This window comes from Vigna angularis, chromosome 1, assembly GCF_016808095.1.
Source record: "Vigna angularis cultivar LongXiaoDou No.4 chromosome 1, ASM1680809v1, whole genome shotgun sequence".
In the NCBI taxonomy this organism is placed as follows: domain Eukaryota; kingdom Viridiplantae; phylum Streptophyta; class Magnoliopsida; order Fabales; family Fabaceae; genus Vigna; species Vigna angularis.
The window spans coordinates 23,161,342-23,184,855 of NC_068970.1; the positions used below are offsets into that span (position 1 = coordinate 23,161,342).

General features: G+C 32.2%; 2 protein-coding genes across 3 annotated transcripts; both read right to left on the reverse strand.

Annotated features, from left to right (window-relative positions):
- Window positions 1–1,763: 1,763 nt before the first annotated feature.
- On the reverse strand, window positions 1,764–9,930 carry LOC108322563 (diacylglycerol O-acyltransferase 2D-like). Its single transcript, XM_052878970.1, has 9 exons — window positions 9,585–9,930; window positions 9,434–9,508; window positions 9,182–9,267; window positions 4,699–4,805; window positions 4,461–4,616; window positions 3,212–3,298; window positions 2,912–3,009; window positions 2,288–2,375; window positions 1,764–2,012 (listed from the first exon to the last, which is right to left on the reverse strand). Exons 1-9 carry the CDS (start codon window positions 9,803–9,805, stop codon window positions 1,911–1,913), a joined length of 1,020 nt encoding a protein of 339 aa, XP_052734930.1. The 5' UTR covers window positions 9,806–9,930; the 3' UTR covers window positions 1,764–1,910.
- Window positions 9,931–15,144: 5,214 nt separating this feature from the next.
- On the reverse strand, window positions 15,145–22,237 carry LOC108324395 (diacylglycerol O-acyltransferase 2D). 2 transcript variants are annotated; one of them, XM_017557345.2, is made up of 10 exons: window positions 21,774–21,827; window positions 21,605–21,690; window positions 20,072–20,191; window positions 17,690–17,741; window positions 16,300–16,406; window positions 16,065–16,220; window positions 15,891–15,977; window positions 15,721–15,815; window positions 15,553–15,640; window positions 15,145–15,364 (listed from the first exon to the last, which is right to left on the reverse strand). In XM_017557345.2, the coding sequence occupies exons 2-10, from the start codon at window positions 21,605–21,607 to the stop codon at window positions 15,263–15,265; spliced, it is 810 nt and encodes a 269-aa protein (XP_017412834.1). In that variant the 5' UTR covers window positions 21,608–21,690; window positions 21,774–21,827; the 3' UTR covers window positions 15,145–15,262. The 2 variants fall into 2 exon arrangements, with proteins under 2 accessions (XP_017412834.1, XP_017412839.1); XM_017557350.2 differs by lacking the exons at window positions 17,690–17,741; window positions 20,072–20,191 and adding an exon at window positions 21,925–22,237 and having other exon boundaries at window positions 21,774–21,848.
- Window positions 22,238–23,514: the final 1,277 nt, after the last annotated feature.

The window sequence follows — 23,514 nt, forward strand, 5'->3', positions numbered from 1 at the left end:
CCAAAAAAATAAAATAAAAGCATTTAAATAAACTGAAATCTTAGCTCCAAAGTTCATAAGACCTTATCACAACCTTAGAAGAATATGTTTGTTACATATAAATTTGTCTTACCTCCTTCTTTAATCAACAATTACAATATCTTTTAAAATCATTAACCACTCAATAAAATTCAAAACAAATGAAGGTGACATGGTTGTTAATTTTTTTTTATTTCTATGGAGGGATTGTGATAAGTTGAAAACATGTTTGAATGTTTGAACTTGAATAAAGTTTATTTAAATAGAGTTTTGAATATATAAATCTATATAACTTTTTAAGAATAGTTATGAATTTGATAGGAGAAAAACATGTATATGCGTTAAAGGAATAATAAGGTTGAAAGAAATTTGAAAGAAAAAATAGAATTTAAAACTAAGAAATTGATGAACTTATAAATATTAACGTTTGATTTTCTTTTTAATAATTCGATTTATTAGATCTTTTATTGTTTATAATTGTTATTGATCATTAATAAATAATACTTTTTTAATGCTTAATATTTGTTAAGAAAGATTTTTTTTCAACTATTTTTCCAATGACTTTGTCTTCCAATTACATCGCACTTAAATGAGTTGTGGTAGGAAAATTATTTACTTTTTGTGATAACAGTTCTTAAAAATTATATTTGAGTTGGATCTTAAGATGTTGAAACTACAATTATTCAAATTAAATCCATTGTCTTTTAAATATTCAATGAAAATTTATTTTAGTTTTTATAACGGTTTTATTATGTCAATTTATTCGCCAGAATTCCTATTACGTATATAGAAATGGTAGTGTGCAATAAATTTATTACTTTTCGTAATATTTTTAAAAAATAATAACAATAACTCTGATTTATTTGTCATGAACAAAATTTTTACACCGAGATATTATAAAAAGGCTTTATACATGCTTTACATGACTTGCAATATATTTTAAAAAATAAACAACATATGTAAAGACTTTTCACAACGACATTCATTAAAACTTGTGGTAAATTTGTGCAAACATAAGAAGAAGAGGATTGAAAATAAAAAATATTGAAAAGTTTAATATAGTCTTACTAATAAAATGAAAATGGAAAATACAACAAAAAGAAAATAAAAATTGTGAAAAAAAGTATTAGAATTAAAATATGAATTTTGATACAGAATATTTGAGAGAATAAATGAATAAATGAAATATTACAGTATCATCTTATCATTGATATAATGATGATTGAGTTTTGCAATAAAGTAGTATAAGGTGATGTATAATCTATTTTTCAAAAATAATTTAAATACAATAACAAAAAATATAATTATATTATTTAATGGTTGATTATTCTTCGCTACTGAGTTAATTGTTTGAGATACTTGTAGTGATTAGAGAATTAGAAATGATTCCTTAAAAATAAGACTTCTTGAAGTAATTCCCTTCATAATTGGGGGTTAGGATATGCCATAGGTATTGCATAAATTGCAACCTCAAATGATGTCATGTAATTGCAACTACTGATATAGTTAACTAGAATAATATTCAAGCGAGATGCAAGCATCTCCATTCTACAAGAGGATTTTGTAAAATTAAATCAAATTTATTTCCAAAGGTTTTAAATTAATCTTTTATTATAAATATATCTGATATAAATTTTATTATAAATATATCTGATATAAATTGTTCTGACTTATAATTGGGAATTAAATTTATGATTTACAATATGACTTGTAACCACTGACTTTGAAACAGCAGAGACAACCGCTTCTAAAAAACAAGAGTATTTTTTTTACCTCATTCCATTAATTATGAACCTCTCACCCCACTCCATCTTCAAAACTCCCAAATACAGGCTATCCTAAGAGATAAGTGTAATTACCCCATGAAAATAGAGGTCCAAATTACAACCTTATCAAACAATTCTCAACTCAAGGTCTGGATATCCAGCTCGAGCTTTGTGTCGTTCAAATAGACCTTGAAGTGCTTCAACAAACTGGCTATGTATTTTGGCAACCTAAAACAAAGTGAAAGCAATATAAGAGACCAAAAGTTTAGTTATGGGTAACTTTAAATTTCTAAATATCTTGCATAACCCATTGTTTACTAGAGCCTTTTTTAAAAATAGTTTATCCATATCACGCAAATCTCGGGGATTGCAACCTTTCAAAGTTAAAACCAGATGGACTTTTATTATTCCAATATTACTTTACTGTATTGGACGCTTATTAGCAAGATCAAAACGCAGACTTGTATAACAAGAAATAGAAGCTACTGGATGCCAGAATATACCTCCTCAGGAGTTGGCTCGGGATTTTTCTCGAGTTCAATTGGTCTACCCACCACCACATGCAGTGGATGTTTAAAGGGTATCGGAGATCTGAAGATGAGAAAATATAACCCGTGTAAAACATTAGTGCCAAATATCAACTTCTCCGATGTAATTTAAGCTTCATACTGGTAGACCAGTCAAATGATTGCTGTCCAAAAGACAATGATGCCATTCTACATAAAAAGTGCTAAAAGCTAACTGTAAAATGCATGCATCCTGCGATCGAGTCCACCTTTTTCCAGTCACATTCTCAGAAAATATTTTAAGCTGAACCAGACAAAACTGACCTTCCATACCAAACTGATTCTCAAATTGGTTTGACATTTTAGAAACGGTTCTTTTCTATTGTTCCATCTTGTCGAATTTAATTCATTGAACAACCTCAAGCTTGAATTAAGAAAATTAGCTTCATTCATCATGCAAAACCCCCCTTGACTAGTGAAACTGTTTGAACAACTTCAAGTTTGAATTAAGAAAATTAGTTTTATTCATCATGCAAAATCCCTTTCACTAGTGAAACTGAAAAATAGATGTAAAGGAGATCACTTCCAGGTGGCAAGTTGACATTTAAACGAAAAACATACCCGAAAATTCCCCAAAAATATATTGGGGTGAACTTGACAGCCCTCGAAAAATTCAGAAATAGCTTCCCACCTGGTTTCCACCACTTATAGGCATTTGACTATAGCAAAATTACACCAAAAGGGAAGGGATAGTTTATTTGAATGAACAGAAAAATCAGAAACATAAAGTAGCAACATTAGCAGACAAGGAAATAATACACAGCGACATTTTAGTTTTAACAGTTTTGTGCAGTTAATGTGAGAGTCAGCAAAAGCTGAAAGATTTTTCCTTGAGAATAGACATGGGCAAGAAATAAATACCTGCCCAAAGCAGAAAACTGGAACCAGGGGTTTGCCCTTCTCCATTGCTATGCGCACAAATCCTCTCCTTGCTTTAAGAAAGACAATCTAGAAAGCAAATGATTCTTAGTATTGTTAACTTGCTTGAATACAAATTATATAAAGGAGTTTCATATTGCAAACCCATTTTATTTGAAACCTTTCTCGGACTATCTTTATAACTAGTAGAAACATCCTTTATTTAAAAAACAATCAGACAATATATAGCACCAAATTATTAAACAAATATGATCTGCTGAGTATATTCTTTGCATATATTTTTAGGCATTTTGTGATTGTACAATGATTCAATTACAAAAGCAACCATACAAAATGACAAGGTGTTTAATTGGTAGATTGGAATCAGAGGGCCCATTGCTATAATCAAATTGAAATGACTTCACAGCCAATGTCAGAATTCAAACAAACAGGACTATGATTGCACCAGTTTCATGAGGCATATTAAATAAAAGATTTATTTATTTTACATTCTTTATTACGACCATCGCAGTGTGCAAACGGGTATGACTTTGCTGCTACTGATAACAGTATCTTGGCTCATTATTGTACATTTATAAAATAGCCTAATGGCATTGTGCTCAATAATTCTAACTACTATTTTTTTGTTGGTCATTGTATTTCTATACAAGTCTAGTGCTTCACATGAAAAGCTTTATCAACCTTGTTCCTTAGCGTAGGGAGAATATGCATAATCCACAATTATATAATCTCTCATATTTTACATTACTCAAATCTCAAGAATCAGGTACACCTTAAGAGTGTTATTGGCAAATCATATTGCCATAGCTGAAACATTTCAGGTTAGTGATCTCAAAATTAGATCTATAACATATATAAAATGAATCAAGAGAATGTAATTTTCCCACCTCTCCATCAAAATTAGACATGAAATATCAGACGGGGAAGAAACTAAAGTGCTAGTTAAGACTATCAAACATGCACCATTCAAATCGCAATGCAGCCCAAGTGCTTGCATAGCAAGAGAAAATGCCTGTACCAACATACTACTCCAATTTGACGTCAGTTATAATATTATAACTAAAAGAATAAACATTTTCATTTACCAAAAAAGGATAAAAATATAAAATATATATATATATATATATATATATATATATATATATATATATATATATATATATATATATATATATATATATATATATATATATATATATACACTAAAGAGGAAGAGAGAAAAACAATGTACCTCAGAACCATGCTCCATGAGAAATGTTTCTTGAACTCCACCAGGTATTAAGATACAACTGTAGCCAGCATCCAACAGAGCGGCAAACCTTTTCCTTGTCGCTGGAGCCAGACCCAACCAAGTCCATATGTGTCTCAAGAAAGGTGTGTAAAAAACCTATTTATCAAGTGTGATAAGAAAATTTTTAAATTATATCCTCAATAACCTTCTTACAAAACAGGGTCTACAAAAATCTTACCGCATTGCTAGCAAGAACTTTTATCTTGGGAAGAGGCATAAAACCTGTGTTGTCAGCTAATGCAACAACTCCAATTGGAAAAACTGAATGTGGTTCATAGCCAAAAACTGCATGAAGAGGCATGTTGTTGTAAATATTGATGAACTACTAATAATAAAACACAGATAAACTAGAAATCATCACCATAGAGAGATATGCTAGGTTAAAACTTGCAATCAAGTTTCAGATCTAGATAAATCGGTTCATTCAGGACACTTCGTCTTATTTATGCAACGTTCATTCTCTAAATGAATAATTATTTCATTTAGAAATGAATACTTGCATAAATCTGTTTAGAACAATAACAGCAATATCACGTGGCCTATACACACCTCAAACTAGCTAGTTCATTTTCTTGGTACAAAGGGAAAGAAAAAAGACAAAGAACAGAAAGCAACAAAGCTAGCTATAAGAAGCTTGATCCCCTAAGCAAGAATCAAAAGCTTTCAGGTGGTGGAATAAAAAACTCAGCCATCTTCTGATGAGCTCTCATACCAGCAAGGGTATCGGCGACACTGAAAGTAGATACTTCTAATTGCAATTTCTAAATTAAAACATATTATTTATGTCAAACCTTAATTAATCATATTCATATTTGTCTACACATTGAGTTTGCAAATTAGGATACTCAAACACTAACACGATAACTAGTTGTGAAGATAACATTGATTGAGTATATGCAACTATAAAGTTTTAATTGAAAAAACAAATATTAGAGTCCCAAAAGTAAAAAATACAAAACACTTCAATACATGTTGTTTTGAGCAATTAGAAACGTTTAGTAAGATGTATTGAGTATCAATAATAAGTTTTTATTTAATTTAACACTGCGTAACAGCCTGTTGCCAGAACCCTTCAAGAAATTAAAACGCAAAAACAGTTAGCGAGCACTTAAGACTTCCAATACTACCACCCTATCTAGAACGGTCTCCTACAACCATTTTAGGTTATAAGTTACCCTTTTCCGGCAATGGTCGCCTACCATTATGAATGAAGCAACCAAGCAAAGGGTAAGCCAATCTCCTGTCTCAACGTTCCTAAATCAATCCTTCACTTTTCCAATCACCCTTTTTCATTGTATAAAAACCACAGAACAAACTTACCCAAAAAAAAGAATCTGTTTCAAATATCTAACCAATTTTAGACAAAAAAAAAAAGAAGCTATACATAAATATGTGTGTGTCTGCATATATAAGTCAAAAGGTTGTTCCCTGTTGGAGTACAAAGTCCCACATTGAGTGAAATAAGGACTGGTCAAGGGTTTATATACACATAGATATCTCCAATGATAAGAGGCCTTTTGGAGTGGTACCAAAAGCAAATCCGTGAGGGCTTGGCCCAAAGCGGACAATATCTTATCATATGTGGAGTTCTATGTGTGTGTCGAACCTCCCCCCAACAGTGGTATCAGAGCCCATGGTTCGGGTCTGGTGACCGGGCTCAGACGAGTACGCCCCCCATGATCAGGTGATCCTGTGGTCTTTCCTCCCCCGCTGCGGAAGTCTTTTTTCATCCTTGAGTACACCATGGTCAACACGGAGCATTTCTCTTTTGCCCTCTTTCAAGATCCATGGTCACAACATGAGCATTTCTCTTGCTCTCCCCGCCTCTCAAGATTCATCCGGTGATCCGTCACTGGCCTCCTGCCTGGCTCACCTGATCATGGGGGGGCGTACTCGTCTGAGCCCGGTCACCAGACCCGAACCATGGGCTCTGATACCACTGTTAGGGGGAGGTTCGACACACACATAGAACTCCACACATGATAAGATATTGTCCGCTTTGGGCCAAGCCCTCACGGATTTGCTTTTGGTACCACTCCAAAAGGCCTCTTATCATTGGAGATATCTATGTGTATATAAACCCTTGACCAGTCCTTATTTCACTCAATGTGGGACTTTGTTTGCACTCCAACATCCTCCCTCAAACAAAGGACTGTGGTCTTTCCTCCCCCGCTGCGGAAGTCTTTTTTCATCCTTGAGTACACCATGGTCAAGGTCAACACAGAGCATTGTAAAACACAAAGGTGAAATTGCAGGCATTGAGAAGACAGTTTGAGATTTTAGTCATGGATGAGAGTGAAACTGTGGCTGACTATTTTGATAAGGTACAAGAATTGGTGAACAAGATGAGGGCCTGTAAAGATGGGATTTCAGATGAATACATAGTTGACAAAATCTTGAGGACTCTATCATCCAGATTTGACAATGTAGTAGTTGCAATTGAAGAGACTCAAAGGAAAGAAACTATGGAAATAGAAGAGCTATTGAACTCATTAGAGGCACATGAATTTCGCATCAATGAGCGAAAACAGTGTTATGAACAAGCATTACAAGCCAGATCACAGTTGAAAGGCTGGAAAGGGCTCAAGAAAGGAGGAAAAGGGTTCAAGAAAGGGAAAGACTCACAAGACCAGCAAGGAGTAGAGTCTAGTGGGTCAGGAAAAATGAAAAACTCAAAGAATTCTGATGCTGAGTGGAAATTTGACAAGAAGAAGGTAAAATGTTACAATTGTCAGAAGCTGGGTCACTATGCTAAAGAATGCTGGAAAGGAGAAGGGGCGAAAAATAAACCCAAGAAACTGGCAAACTTGGCACAAGAGGAAGATTCAGATTCTGAACCAGTGATATTAATGGCTCAAGAAGATGAAAAACAACCAGAAAATACTGTATGGTACTTAGACTCTGGATGCTCCACTCATATGACCGGAAGAAGGGACTGGTTTGTGAAAATGAAGGGGGTAGAACATGGAAAAATCAGATTTGCTGATAACAGCAGTTTGGAGGCTGAGGGGTCTGGCAGAGTTGTGCTCAGAGGTGAAGATGGCAGAGAAGTTATCATAGAAGAGGTACTGTTTGTACCAGGTTTGAAGACCAATCTGTTAAGTCTGGGACAACTTTTACAGAAAGGTTACATGATGAAAATGGAGGATAATTGCCTTAGTATTTTCAATCAGAATGGGAGAGTGGTTGTGCAGGCTAAACTGTCGCAGAATAGGACGTTTAAGGTTGTAATGGAAGCAGTAGATCACAACTGTTTTACTGCTACAGAGAGTAAGGATGAATGGATGTGGCACCTCAGATTTGGACATTTGAATTTCCAAGATCTGTTTCAGCTAAGCCAAAAGAAGATGGTGATGGGTTTACCTAAGATTGATATACCAGAAACAGTTTGCAAAGAATGTGTACAATGCAAACAGACAAGGGGAAGTTTTAAAAGCATCTTACCCCAGAAATCAGCAGAAAAACTTGGGGTAGTGTACTCAAATGTATGTGGGCCTATGCAAATAGAAACACCTGGGGGCAGCAGGTATTTTCTATTATTCATAGATGACTGGACCAGGAAGTGTTGGGTTTACCTATTGAAAAGAAAAGGTGAAGTACTGCAACAGTTTCAAAAATTTAAGAGTATGGCTGAAAGGCAAAGTGAAAAGAAGTTAAAAATTCTGAGAACAGATGGAGGAGGAGAGTATACCTCCACTGAATTCAGAAACTACTGTGAAAGAGAGGGAATAGTTCATGAAGTGACTCCTCCTTACACACCTCAACACAATGGGGCTGCAGAGAGGAAGAACAGAACTATTTTAAACATGGTGAGATGCATGTTGAAGAGCAAGGAGTTGCCTAATTTTCTATGGGGTGAGGCAATAATGACAGCCACCTATATCCTGAATTTATCTCCAACAAAGAGATTAAATGAGGTTATACCAGAGGAGGCCTGGACAGGAGTTAAACCAGATGTAAAGCATCTGAAAATTTTTGGTTCCCTATGTTATAAACATGTGCCAGAACAACTGAGAAAGAAACTGGATGATAGAGGAGTTCCCTTGATACTGGTGGGATATCATGTTACAGGAGGATATAAGCTGTATAACCCTACAACAGGGACAGGTTCTATCAGCAGAGATGTGGTAATTGATGAGACTGGTACATGGCAGTGGGAGTCAAAAGAAGATGGAGGAAAGACCACAGTCCTTTGTTTGAGGGAGGATGTTGGAGTGCAAACAAAGTCCCACATTGAGTGAAATAAGGACTGGTCAAGGGTTTATATACACATAGATATCTCCAATGATAAGAGGCCTTTTGGAGTGGTACCAAAAGCAAATCCGTGAGGGCTTGGCCCAAAGCGGACAATATCTTATCATGTGTGGAGTTCTATGTGTGTGTCGAACCTCCCCCACCAGTGGTATCTGAGCCCATTCCCCACTTATAATAGAACACTATGAGTGATATGATTACAGAACTAGGACGTAACTCAATCTCAAAAGTTGGCTCGTGAGGTGAAGTTTGTCCACTACATATACTATTTTGGTAGTGTCAGTATCACTGTCACTGGTAAACAATCTTCATTAGAAGGCAACAAAATTGCAAGTGAGAACAAAGATGCACTTTCATCTAAGAAAAATATTCAGAAGTCAAACTTGAGAGAAGAGTAAGGGGCAAACCATAAGCACGATTGGGATGAAAGGCCTTCATATCTTCCACATGAAGAATGACGGGAAAGTAACTGCAAACGTGCTTGCATATGTACCTGAAACGCACCCAATTTTTTTTCTAAAAAAAGATACATTTTATTCGACCAGAAAAGCAAGGGATCAAACCCAGTGTCACAAGAAGAAAAGAAAATACAAAAGTTTATACTAAATTAATCACCGCTTTTGATATCAAATTTTCATGCTATAAACAGAAACAAGCACCTGGATAATTTTCGACCGAATTTGCTATTTTCATCAATGGGAATCAGCATCAACACGAGAAGCAAACCTATAAGCCTGAGATAGCATAACATGAGAGGGACCTCTTTCTTAACCTCATTCAAGGGAAGAGTAATAGGGGAGAGAAACGAACAAGAGTGCTTGGCTGAGAGAGAGGACGAGAAGCGTGAGGAGAATCAACCCTGCGTTGAGATGAAAGGTTCCGAGCCACAGCGCCAGGGCAAAAATCGTCTTCAAATAGTTCGATGAGGCGTAACTGAACTCCTCATCCCCCCTGAAGACCTTCTCTCCATCCGCCGCCGCTGGGCCGGAGCTCCGCCGTGGTTGGTCATTGACCGCCGTCGCGCGCTGCATGGTCTGATAGGCAATGAGGGAAGGAGGAAGCGCATTCTTATGAAGGGAGGGAGGGACTTGGTGTAAATTGGGGAAAGTGTAAGGGGTAAAAATGTCATGTGGGTTGGTCTCGGAGTTTCCATCGACTTCTTGTCTCGTTCGTGCATAATTTGTTGTTATTTTAGTTTTTCAGTTTCGTGAGATAAAGCTGTAGAAAACATACGCTCATTGATGGTACATGGAAAGGGGTTTCTTGTTCTTCTTTTTTTTCTTTATTTTATTATTATTATGTTTATCTGTGATTGGACAAAGCCATTTTTGTGTGAAACTGACTTTTCTTATGGCACGAAGATTAATACTGAAAATACACTTCAGTTGTTTTTTTTTTTAAAAGAAATTATTCAAGATAGAAGAGAACAAAAACACAACGACAGAATATAATTAAAATATAAATGGATCTAAATTTGAAATTCAATCTACCTATAAGATTTGGATAGGATTTTTAAAAACTGAATCTACTTGAAAATATTATTTCTGCAACAGTGGTAGATAGAAACAAAACAACAACTGCAGAACAATCATGTTAAGCCTATTTATCTTAGCAAGACATGTACCTGAAAGTTTAATTATTAATTATAATAAAAGTAATTCGATATCAAATGTAATAATATTTTTAATTTATATAATTTATGGATATTAATGCACCAATTAAAGATTTAAAAAATATCTACAGAATTTAATTAAAAAATATACATAGGTTTTTTATTCCGTAGATACTAGGAATATTTTCTTTACTAGTTTCAATTAATATGAAAAGGTAATTAGAAAATATTTAATATTTCTCTTAATTATTCCACTGTTTTAATTATTTGCTTGTTAATTTTGTATTTATTTTTGTGTAATTCAAATTAAAAGAAAATGGTTAACATTAAATAATATTTAATTACATGATATTACGTAAAAATAGAAAATAATAAAAATAGTAAATGCATTAAAAAAATTATATATTTGCTGTACTTTTTATCATTAAATACAAATCTTATTGTCTCAACCAAACAAAAGTAAGAAAAAAACGTAAGGCTTAAAAAGTAGTTAGAAAAAGTGATAACTTTTCTTTATTTTATTTTTTCTTTCCCCTTTTTATCATCTTTCATTCCAATAAAACAAGAAGTAAAGCAATTAGAAATTAGAAATCAAAATGCATACAAGTTTAATATTAATATATTATTTCATGGTGTCAAAGGATATATGTGGGTTAACAGCTTCTGTAATTTTTTCAAAGTTCTAAAAAAATAATTGCACTTTATTAATTAATTATTAAGAGTCTATAACTGTCACGGAAGTATGATATTCATGGGGGCCATGGTTGTAACGTGCTCGATTCAGCATGTGACATGCATCCATATCAATTAAGTCCACTTTTCCTTCTAAAGTAATTTATTTATACCTACTTTCTTTGTTTCAATTGCTGCTTCACATCAACTATATCACTCATACCGATTTAGGGTTACATTGATTGTATAATTTCAATATTTTTATTTTTATTTTTTTAACCTTTTAAAGTTAATTATCATAATTTTCTTGATAAAATAGAATTAATAATTCTTTTTCATTGGTCAAGAAAATTTTCATCTTCTTTCAATTTTTTATTCTCATTTTCTTATTTTGGTTGTTGACGGAAGTTTTTCTTCCTCCATGTAAGATCAAAGCAAAAAATAATTAATCTTTATTTAATTAGGTATAAGTAATGTGTTTGTTTTGTGAATTAAGAATTATTTTATGTTTCTTAAGTAATTCCTTATAATAAAAAAAGTAATATAAAGTTGTATTTAATTTTTACTTTAAGTATAGATATCACTTTAATATAATAAGTAACTGCTTTTAGGTCTTAATAATAATTACTTTTACATCTAACTGTTTTCGAAAGAGTAATAATATTATGAATTTTCAACATTTTCATAAGACATATTTTTCACGGAATCCAAATCCTAAAGTCAGGAAAGAAAAAAATCAAAGGTCCATCTTTTTACCATTGACAACAACTACCTGAACTAAAGAACCACTTTTTTATCAAGAGGCACACCAAAGATAACACAAATAAACATGTCAGTTGGGACATGAACGTCGATACGAATGAGACCAGAGCAAATAATTGAATCCCATTGATGTTGGAGTACGACAATGTTTGAAATCAGTATGAGCGGGTTATGGAGTGCGATGTGGATATTGCCATTAAAGAGAAAAAATGAAGCACAATGTAAAAAGAAGAAAGAAAGAAGGGGTGATGGTTGAGTGATCTCGTAGAGAGAAAATGAAACTCAATTTGGGAATAAAAAAACATAAGGTTTAATGCTCACGTTTAATGTTGAGGTAGATCCCTATTTTCATTCAAAATCTCAAATAGATTTCTTTCTTTTTTGGCGTTTTAATTTGGTCTTTTGTTTTTGTAAGATTGAAGTAATTAGAAGTTAGGTAGATCCCTATTTTCATTGAGAATCTCAAATAGGTTTCTTTCTTTTTCAACGTCTCAATTGGATACTTACTTTATTTTTGTAAGATTGAAGTAATTAGAAGTTTGCCTTCAAAAACAACTGTTTAAGTTTGGGTTACATGACATTGATTAATCAGACATGACATTAAAAATGAGTTTGAATTGATTTTTTTACTAAAAAATGGATTGCACAAAAGTTAAATTAGATGTACTCAAGGGCTAGGCAAAATAAAAAAATTTAAGTGCAGCAGTTGAGAAATCCAAATCAGATTGAGGAAAAAAAAATTGGAGCTCCGAATTAGGGTTCGTGGGAGAGAAAGATTGGAGCTCCAAAGCAGAAGAATTCCAACTCAAGTTTTGAATTTAGAAGAACCAAGGATTTCCCACATTAGTTTGAAACGAAAACTCTATCGAAATAGAACCCAACTCGAAAGTCGGAAGAAAAGGAGGAGAAGAAAGCTTCCTCCTTACGTTGCAAATCAAAACGGAGAGAAGGAACCTCCGCTGCTGTCACCCGCACCACACTGCGAGAAGGGCATTCGCACCTCATCTGCACAAATCCCCCATCATAATCGTGAAGGAGAAGAGGAAAAGAAAACGCTCCTGAATGAGAAAAGAGGGAAAGGAGAAAGAAGAAGAACGTCCAACGCGCCGCCACAAACCACCACGAACGCCACTTGGTCGCGCCATCTCCACACCGTCGTCGCGCCATCACCGCCGGAGTTGTCTCTCGTTCCTGCCATACCCGGTCATACCCCGAAGAAAGAGAAAGGAAGAAATCTCTCCATGTTGCGGCTAAAGCAAAGGAATAGAAAAAGAAAGTGCTTCCAACACTGAAATTCTTGATTCAAGCAAAAGAAACAAACATTTCATACCCTTGTTTAGGATTCTCGGGAGAAAAAGCCCACCGTTTATAATTTAAAATCAGAATAAGAGAAAATAATTTACTTAAACTTCGAGAAGTCTGATATGATAAGAATGTCGAAGAAGAACAAGAATGTGAATTATGCATTCCATTATCCATCACGCTTCCAATCGAAGAAGACACTTTTGTTTTCTCCTAGGAACCCTAAAACTCACCTTCTCCCAAATTTGATTTCGATTTCACAATTACAGACGAGAATAGGGCTTTCAGCACTTAATTTAATTTGATTTCCCAACTTTGCCCTTACTTAAATTATATTTCTACTCTGTACACTTAATTTCTTAATTCAAAAATTAAAAAAATACAATTGACACACGTTTTTAATCCCACGTAAATTAAAACTACATTATAAGCATGCCACGTAACACGGTGTTTCATCAATTTGACGATAAACTTTTATTTAATTCAATTTTACAAAAATAAAGACCTAATTGACACGCCGAATAAGTCGGAGTTCTATTTAAGATTTTTGACAAAAATAAGAACATAAAGAAACATTAAACCAAAACATAACTATTATATTAGTTTTTTATATGGAATCTAATAAGGATTCTTAATTTTGTTTTTAAATTAAGATATTAGATTGACTAATTATATGATCGATATAATCAATCTAATATGCAGATATTAAATCTGATTCTTCTATAACTAATATAATATTTTTTTCAATATTTACGTTTTTAGTAACATCGTTTTTTATATAAATAATCTTATTGTAATATCCTTGTTTTGAACTAATAATTATAATGTGTTCAATGTATTTTCTAAATTCGAAAAAAGATATTAGAATTTACCTACCAAATCTAAACTATGATAGTACTTAGAATACTTTCCTAATTAAATTCACTCAACGAATTGCCTCTGTTTCATAATATTATATTTAATTAAGATGTATGTATTAAATTTCTTATTTTTATGATTAATTATATTCACAAACGTGTGATTTGAATAATTATGAATTGTATTAAATGAATATAATAATTTTATATTAAATCAATCCAAGTTAAGTATTTGAAATAAAATGCTGACAAACTTGTGATTTGTATGTATTAAGTAATTAAACATTACCTTTATGATGATTATAATATTAAGGGTGTTAAAAAATCCCATTAATTGTAGATTGTTGTGAGCAACAATTTAACTTATTTAAATTAGACTGTTTAATTTAATAATTTAACTTATCTAAACTCATTATTAAGTACCAAATTTAATAATTGGGCTAATTTTGCGTTTTCTTGATAAACCAGCCCAATGACACATGAGGTAAAACAAAATGGAGACGACTACTTCTTGTACTCTTTTTTTCTTGCATCCTTAACTTTTTAAATTTCCATTATACCCTTTTGAGTTAATAATATAGGTTGACTTCATTCTCTTACCCTTCTTTCCTAATTTGAAATTCCTATTTCCATCAATAGTGTTGGGAATTTGCCTTTGGTTTGTACAATACATAATAGGATTAGGACTATTGAAAAGCATTTCAATTCAACTAGGCCGATTCTTTCAACGCTGTAGAAATTGTAATTATTATATTTTGAAAACATTACACTAAATTGTTATATTAATTTAATTTTTAAAACTGAATTGCTCCTAAATAATTTTTTAACTAAACTATATTATAATTTATGACTTTGGAAAATATATGTCCACTGGTAATAGTTAAAATGATTTATATAATTCAAATAATTTAGAATTAATCTAGTTTACTCCAACTAAAATGCAATTTTCAATTTATTTAAATTATCATATGATTCAGTATTTTTACATCACTTCTAAAATTTAATTCAACTTTATAATATTTCAATTTATAATAATTTAATTTAATTCATACATTTTGGTGGCCTCTAAACATTGATATACTCGGTGTCCATGCCATGCATTAGAACAAATATCAACAAAATTTACTATACTAGTTTTTTCATTAGAAATTAATGATGTCTCTATGCTAAATAAATTTAATGTTTTACTTCTAAGGTTGTAGTTTACATATATAAATCAATCCGAATGATTAGAAGATTCAAATGAGAAACATAGTCACTTAGGCCAAAAGAGGTTGGTCTAGTCATAGAATTTTCAATTGAAGATCTGTATATCTAGCTTTAGCTTTATGTCGTGCAAAGAGATCTTTAAGTGCTTCCACGAATTGACTGTGTACTCTGTCAACCTAAAACCAAACATAAATGATGTCAAAGTTCATGTTTGAGTTGTCATTCAAAAGTGTTGCAAACATAATTTTGAAAATGTCTACTGAAACATAGCAAAAAAAATTGCTCATAATCGGTAGTGTTAACTTTGGAAAACAAGGTCAGACAATGTTAATGAATGAATGAAGTGTGTTAATTAATGTTTTACCTGCTCCATTGTCGGTTCTGGATTTTTCTCTATCTCAATCGGTCTACCCACCACGATGTACAATGGATTTTTGAATGGTATGGGAGATCTGAGAAGACAAGAGTGATGAATGTAATAACTAGTTTAAAAATCAGTATTCAATATGAAAAGAGAGAGAGAGAGACGCACCCATAAATTCCCCAATAAAATAATGGCATAATCTTGATAAACCTAGCAAGTTTTTGAATTAACCCTGGAACTTTCCACCACTTGTAGGAGTTTGTCTGCATAGATTGCACCAGAGATTTCAGCATCTGAATAAATAGCTTGGATTCAAAATTGATGTAGTTATGAAATACCTGACCAAAGCAGAAAACTGGAACAAGGGGTACTCCCATTTCCATTGCTACCCGAACAAATCCTCTTCTCTCCTTTAGAAACACGATCTACAAATATAACTAACCAACCTTGAGATTCATCAGACAAATAATGAAAAGAGTAGTATAGGGTGGAGAAAAGAAAGACAAGTGTACCTCAGAATGGGGCTCCAAAAAAAGTGCTTCTCGAATTCCACCAGGCACTAAAATGCAACTGTAGCCAGCTTCCAAGGAGGAAATGAAATTTTTCTTTGTGACTGCAGTTAATCCCATCCATGTCCATACGTGTCTCAAAAATGGCATATAGAAAACCTGTTCATAGAAGAAGTTAGCATTGATTCTTGTTAACTTTTTTCACTCGAGAGTCTTAAAAGTAGAAAGAAACCCTTACGGCGCTGCTAGCTAGAAATGTTGTTTTTGCAAGGGGCATGAGACCTGCGTTTTCAGCAAGTGCAACCATGCCAAGTGGAAAAGCTGAGTGTGGTTCATAACCAAACACTGCACACATCAGGCCATGCTGTTGTTAGCAATTACTATCAATCGTTTCATCACAAAAAGAAGTTTTTCTAAGTCACTATACTTAATTAAATTACGTCAATCACAATTTATTCCAAAAACAGAACTAAGCCAAATCAATGTTTTGTCATCAATCTTAGGAATTTCGATAATTAATGTAGGAAAATGAATTGTTGTTGTAAGTTGAAGTGCACACATTCATCATTGTATGCTTTTATGGATTTATAGAAAGCAAATTAAATGTCCATGAAGAATAGCGTATGGAGTGCATTAACTTTCTGACGTGCGTTTCAAAATCAAGTTAAAAATTTGAAAACAAAAATATTCAATCTGAATTGAAACTATGTCTCATACGTTGAAAATAAATATTGTGAAATATTCTAATATGCTAAATAAATAAACATTAACAAATACTTTTAACATTAGTTTTCTTGTAATATAAACTTGTCACATCCTATGTAATGACGTTTTTCTTGTGCAAGTTGCACTATTTTATTTATTGTTTTTATTTTGATATTTCAGTAATTAAAAAATACTTTATTAATAATGTAATAGTATTTATTTGCAAGTAACTAAGAAAATTGTATAATATATTACACTTATAATCCATTATTTGAAATATTCTTCTTAATTTAATACTAAAATAATATGTACTACATAAATTAAAAAGGTTATCTTAGTAAATGAGATAAATCATTATTGTTAATTTTCAATATAATGTCAAAGAAGCTGTTTTAATTTTAGTTATGATATAATAAATTATCAAGATCACTAGTGGAAAAATGACATTTTATAACGTACAAAAATGACTTTTTATAACGTAGTTTCTGGGGACATAGTTCTGGGCGATATAGTAAGTTTACGCATTTTATGACGTAAATTTTTTGTACGTTATAATATGTGATCTATTATTACATATATATTTTTATACGTTATAATATGTGATCAACATATCGTAATGTAAATTATTTAGTACGTTATAATATATGTTTTTTTTTAAAAAAAATTGATTATTACATTTGACATCCAATGAAATTATAATAATATTCTTATATTATTATCTCATCCCATCAATTTATAATTAATATAACTTTAAATAAATTTAATGAAACTAACAAAATAAAATTCATTTCAAACTTTAAATAGTCTAATAATATTTCGTTTATACATGAAACTATATATTAAATCCAAATATTACATTAATGTACATACACTATTGAATTGTAGTCAAGTTTCTACTAACACTTAAAATAAAAGAAACTCACTTCTAATGTCTTCAATGTCTGCAGCTTTTATGGGAGATGAATCGTTAAAGATCTACAAATAAAATAATAGAGTTAAAACAATATTGTAATGAATAATTGGATAAGTATTTAGTTATAGTATTTTAATATTTTATTCCATGATTCAGTAATGTTTGTACAAATAATGGTATGATGTGTTTCATTACATAATACCCACTGCCCAATTGACGTCAACACTGCAAATTAAATACAAATAAGACTTATTCAAACCAAGGATACAAAATATCATATTATACTCTAGCTAGCCTTTGCACCATGTAGCTTTGTATATTTTGCTAAACGAAATTTCACAAAACCAACAAGACGGCCAATTCCTTACAAAAATAGAAATCACAAAAACACGTGTATTTTTCTAATGTTTTTAACCACTTCATTTGTATTTATAAGATAATCTCATTACCATTTTAGAGAAAAGTATAGTTATACATATTTAATGGTTTATACTAATGAGTAATTAACTGTTGCAAATATCTTATCTATATAATTTTTGTATAATTTAAAGGGAAAAGACATATCACATCATGCTTTAAAAGCAGCATGCAGATTGCTTTACAAAGGTACATTTGTCATAATTAAAATCTGAGATTCATAGGTAAAGTCCAACTAATTAAGGATATGTGCTAATAATTTTATAACAATCAATTTAACATCAATTTAAGGAGAATGAAATAAAAATGATTTAGTTAACGTCTAAGTCTATAATTCTCAAAAGTAACTAATTATCAATATGTATTGATAAATTGGTCTCAAGAAGCTGCAGCAAAAAACAAAAGCTTGACCATGAGCATGAACGCCTGGGTCAAGAAGGAAAAAAACTAAATAGAGGTTAAACAGGTTCCGAAAAACATATTAGGACAGTTGAAAATTGTTTTGGCCTACTAGAGAACGAGAGGATTTCCCAGAAAATGCATCAATTTCAAGAGAGGGATAGTGGAAAGGAACAGAGCAGCAAAATACACTCTTCAAAGGAGAGAGACATGGGGAGACATGGATAAGTACTCTGCCATGGATCAACAAAACCATTGGGCTCCATCAACGACCAATATTTTCTCCATCCCACCTCTACCTAATTTAATAACACTGTAATCTATCTGCCAGAATTCTTTATTTGACACTAAAGATAAATATATGAACACAAACTCAAAAGGAATCACAGTCAGACTTAGAAGGTCAATCAAAATATAATAAAAATTAAGATTCCTTCAGATAAACAGATTAACAACTTCCTCTTGTTAAGGATTTGATATTTTCAATGAGTGTATATACGTAACATTAACAAAAGATTATTTCTCCAAAAAACAAAATATTTCTAGATAATAAATTGCCTGATGAAATATGTCCAAAACAAGCCAGCGACTTTTTTTAAAAAAGTAAAAACTTCATACCAGTTATGTGGTCTTTTATATCAGGTCCAAACTAATTTAATGTGTTTAAATGGAAAAAATATAGCAATAAGAACAACAAAATCCTCAAAACCAACATAATATGAGTGTAACCGTAAATTGAAACGAAAGGGAAAGAAGTGCTTTGACTAACTGACTGAAACAATGGAGTGAAGAATTTATTCAAGTAACAGGTATGATCCATGTCGCATTAAGAGGTGAAGTGCAGCTAACTGGGTGAAAAGTAGACAACTAAAATTTCAGAAAAGAAAGTAGCCGAACAGGGACGTGTTGGTCATGCTCAGCATATTGGACAATAGTAAGGAAGAGAAATTCCAACAACCTAGGCACAGAGTTTACTATAAATGAAAGTAAAGTTATGTGATAATCAGGATTAAGATTTATTAAAAAGAAGCATTTGAACTTCGAAATTATATCCAGGCCATTTTACATTTTATGTTAGAAAGAAACAACTAACCAAGTAACATGACATTATAGTAGAATGCTAAATATAATAGAATGCCAGAAAAGCAAGCCGTCTGATCAGCAAGAGCCATGGGACAAAAAAACACAACACCACGCAAGCAGCATTTTCTCACTTCATAAATAATTCAACTTCACAGAAATAAGACTTCAAAACCCTAGTTCTTATAAGAAAATAGGACGAAACAATAAAAGCATAAACAAGAGCAAATCCAGAGCTAGAAACAACACCAACAGAGCCATCCAAAACATCCAACAGTACCAATCAAATTAACACAATTAGAGGGAAGAGTTACCGTTCCGACGAACAGCAACTTCTCAAATTCGCTGGGAAAATCCGACGAATAACAATTTCACCACCAATCCAAACACAATCCCCACCAATCTAGGAGAAATTAGTGAAATTAATAGAAGAAAAACATAACAAATTTTGGAAAAAACAAAGAGTAGAATGTGAACTATGAATCATAAAACCTACTTGGTCACACTTTGGAGATTTCGACGAAGAGGCAGTGGAGGCAGTCTCAGAAGCAGCGGAGGGAGGAGTGTCTGACGAGTCGAGAAAACCACAAGCGCGGAGGAGTGTTATCGGAGTGTTCTTGGAGGAGTGCCGAAAAATGTAAGGGTTTAGAGAAGCGGAAGAGAAGAACGAGAGTGAGAGGGAACATTATGAAATTAGGATGCGAGAGAGAAATGTGAAAAATTAAAGAGAAAAGAAATATTATAACTCATTTCTAAAACTCATTAAGAACAAGAGATATTATAATTGATTTTTAAAATTTCGTTATAATATATTTTTGAACTTATTTACAATTTTGCCACCGCAATTCATATTATAACTAATATACAAAACTACGTTATAATATGTCTTAAACTTATTTACAGGTTTGTCACCGCGTTTCATATTATAACTGATTTACAAAAGTACGTTATAATATATTTTACTTTTATTACAACTTTGTCACCAATCAACCTATTATGATGGATAATTTTAATACGTCATAATATAAGTAGTTATAAAAAAACATTTTTCCACTAGTGGATATTATAGATAGGTTACTTTTTTTTTCTTTAATCACATAAGAAATTTAAACCGGTATTAACATCTCATCTAAGAAACTAAATTATTATCAAAAGAAAAAAAATCAAATAATATATAAAATATAATTATTTGACAGGATGATATTACAATTATGATTGGATAATATTACAAGTATTTCCTGTACATTCATCTTTAAATTTTATATTATATAAGGCGACAAGTTGCTCCAAATTAATTTTAAAATAGTTAGATTTCTCTCTTTTAAGTTTCCTTCATAAATAGACAGTGACGCATCCCCAACCAAACATCTTTATGGGAAAAAAATTATTTATCACCTAACAAATAAAAAAGCACCATAGCACCTACCTAAAAGAAAGAAGAAAGAATATAATTTGTTTATGATCTAAAAAAGAGTACATTGAATGAATGAAATATTTAGTAGTGTTTTTGGTGTAAGTGTTGGAAATCTCACGTTAACTAGATATAAAGCCAAATTATAATATATAAGTGAGGTGCAAACCTCATCTTACAAGCCGGTTTTGTAGAGTTGAATTAGGTTTAAATCCACTTTCTAATTTTGTGAAATTGAATTAGGCTTAAAAACGTACTTTGAAATGGTAAGTGTGTGTAAGGATCCTTTATAAATGTTTGAAAAAAATTAATTCTTCTATAAATTAAATTTAAATTATCTTATGTATAAATTAATAAGTAAATATTCTTTCATAACTTCTTCAGATTCTTATTTTCAATTTATAAATAAATTAATTTCATTTATAAAAAATATCGTAATCTTTTTTAAATGTTTATAAAAAAATTAGTTTAAAACGTGGATTCTTATTTAACTCAAACCCTAATGATGAAGGTACTTTTATGAAGTTGACAAGGATTAAGTATTGTAAGTTAGAATGACAACAGAGTAGGTAAAACATAAAAAAATGTGAAAAATTTAGTGGATGGATAGATACAAACCATGAGCACGATTATGACGAAAGGCCTTTGGATCTTCTAGGTGAAGCTTTACGGGAAAATAGGAGCAAATGTGCTTGCAAATGTATCTGAAATTTAGCCAAAAGAAAAGTTCCCAGATTAGTTTTAAAGTAAAACTGAAAAAAGAAAGAGAGAAAGACAAAGATTATACTTTGACAATTTTCGACCAAACATGCTGTTTTTGTCGACAGGAATCACGACGAACAGGAAGAGGAAACCGAACACCCTATTATGAAAATTGTGAAAGGCATTATGTAAGATGATGAAGAAATTGAAGGCAAATAAGAAAATAGAAGACTAACAAGAGTGCTTTTGAAAGAGAAAGGAAGAAGGTGGCGAAGAGGATGAAGATGAAGTTGAAGTGAATGAATCCAAGGTACAGCGCCAGTGCTGGAACAGTCTTCAACATGTCGCATGATTCAGAGGACTTTTCGATTCCATTCCACACTTTCTCCATGCTTTGTTCTTTCCGCTGTTGTAAATGATGAGCATTACACAACACTATAATATGAATATAAACAACCACACTCAAAAGGATAATGGGAAATGACTTTCATGCCCCTTTTCCTCTCTCTCTTTCACCCACAATCTTTCGTGTATCGTTTTCTCATCTGACCTCAAAGTACAAATTGAGCAAAGTGTGAAACTTAGGTAATGATGTCGTCTTTCTTTCTCCGTTTTAAACTAAATCAAACTGTTTATCAAGACAATTTATATATATCTACCTGCGACAGTTTTATAATCAATTATAAGATTTTGGATTTGAATTATAAGATGAGATGACATGCCAGTATTGGATTTGAATTTTGGTTTTAGAACGAGCCAAATAAAAAAATGAAATATTTAACCATCGTATACAATATGTCATTAATCATATAGTATGTCGTTAATCATTTAGTATATAGTATGCCATTAATTATTTAGACGATGTAACATCCGGATTATATAGAAGTATATAATATATTAAGTTCACATTTTAATATAAGAGAACATTGAGAAGTAGATTGTAAGTAAAGTATTAAAATTACAGTCATCACAAAATAAATCCTAATTTAAAACTTAAACATAATAGAGTATTTCAAAATGATAAGGAACCACTAAGAGTCCTAACTAGACTAAACTGCAACATTGTCTCCCTCCAAAGCCTGCTCCAGAGGCACCTTATCTATCTCTGCTCACATCCAAGTGGATGATCATTGCAAAAGAAAAGCATACCCAAGCAAAACACAAACACAGAAGCAAAGGTGAGCTAGATATACAAAAATCATGTTATAACAGTCATAGACAACATGCAAGTAAGGACAAATATACTACACTACACAAACATGACTTGTTGCACTTTAAACTTGACTTGTCCGGACTTAGAATGTTTGCCGAGCTATGGCGGGTCATGCACTTGTGGTGACCTCTACTGTTTTGCAAAGCCATTGTCAATGGGTTTTACCCTACCACACTCATGAGGTTAGTCCGTTATCACTCACCTTGGGCCATACTAGAAGCACCCAAGACTAGGACCTCCTACTACTACTCACGACATGATTCAATCTTCTCTACATGAGAATGATTTACCATTGTAGTTTCAGGATAATCCCCAAGACTAAGCTACCATGCAAATCATTTTAAACACTAAGGGCACCACCACGAATTTTCTCCTTGAAGATAATGGAATTACGTCCAATAATATAGGGCACCACCATGTAACCTCCCTTTGAGATCCATGGAATTACGTCCAATAACATAAGGCACCACCATGTAACCTCTTTTGAGGTCCATGAAATTACGTCCATCAACCATACTTTTAAAACCACATACTTTCAATTACCAAACATGTTTCATACACTCACATACTTTTAATATAATCACATTACCACCATCATATTATGCATTCCAAA

What these genes read in the sequence shown, in the direction of transcription:
- LOC108322563 (XM_052878970.1), bottom strand. Translation starts at nt 9,805, where the DNA reads ATGCAGCGCGCGACGGCGGTCAATGACCAACCACGGCGGAGCTCCGGC. An exon ending in TATTTTTGGGGAATTTTCGG is followed by an intron (nt 2,376 to 2,911) that starts GTATGTTTTTCG and finishes TCTCATCTTCAG; the next exon opens with ATCTCCGATACCCTTTAAAC. An exon ending in CCGAGCCAACTCCTGAGGAG is followed by an intron (nt 2,013 to 2,287) that starts GTATATTCTGGC and finishes ACTTTGTTTTAG; the next exon opens with GTTGCCAAAATACATAGCCA.
- LOC108324395 (XM_017557350.2), bottom strand. Translation starts at nt 22,079, where the DNA reads ATGGAGAAAGTGTGGAATGGAATCGAAAAGTCCTCTGAATCATGCGAC. An exon ending in TTTGGTCGAAAATTGTCAAA is followed by an intron (nt 21,691 to 21,773) that starts GTATAATCTTTG and finishes GCTAAATTTCAG; the next exon opens with ATACATTTGCAAGCACATTT. An exon ending in CAGAACCGACAATGGAGCAG is followed by an intron (nt 15,365 to 15,552) that starts GTAAAACATTAA and finishes GTTTGGTTTTAG; the next exon opens with GTTGACAGAGTACACAGTCA.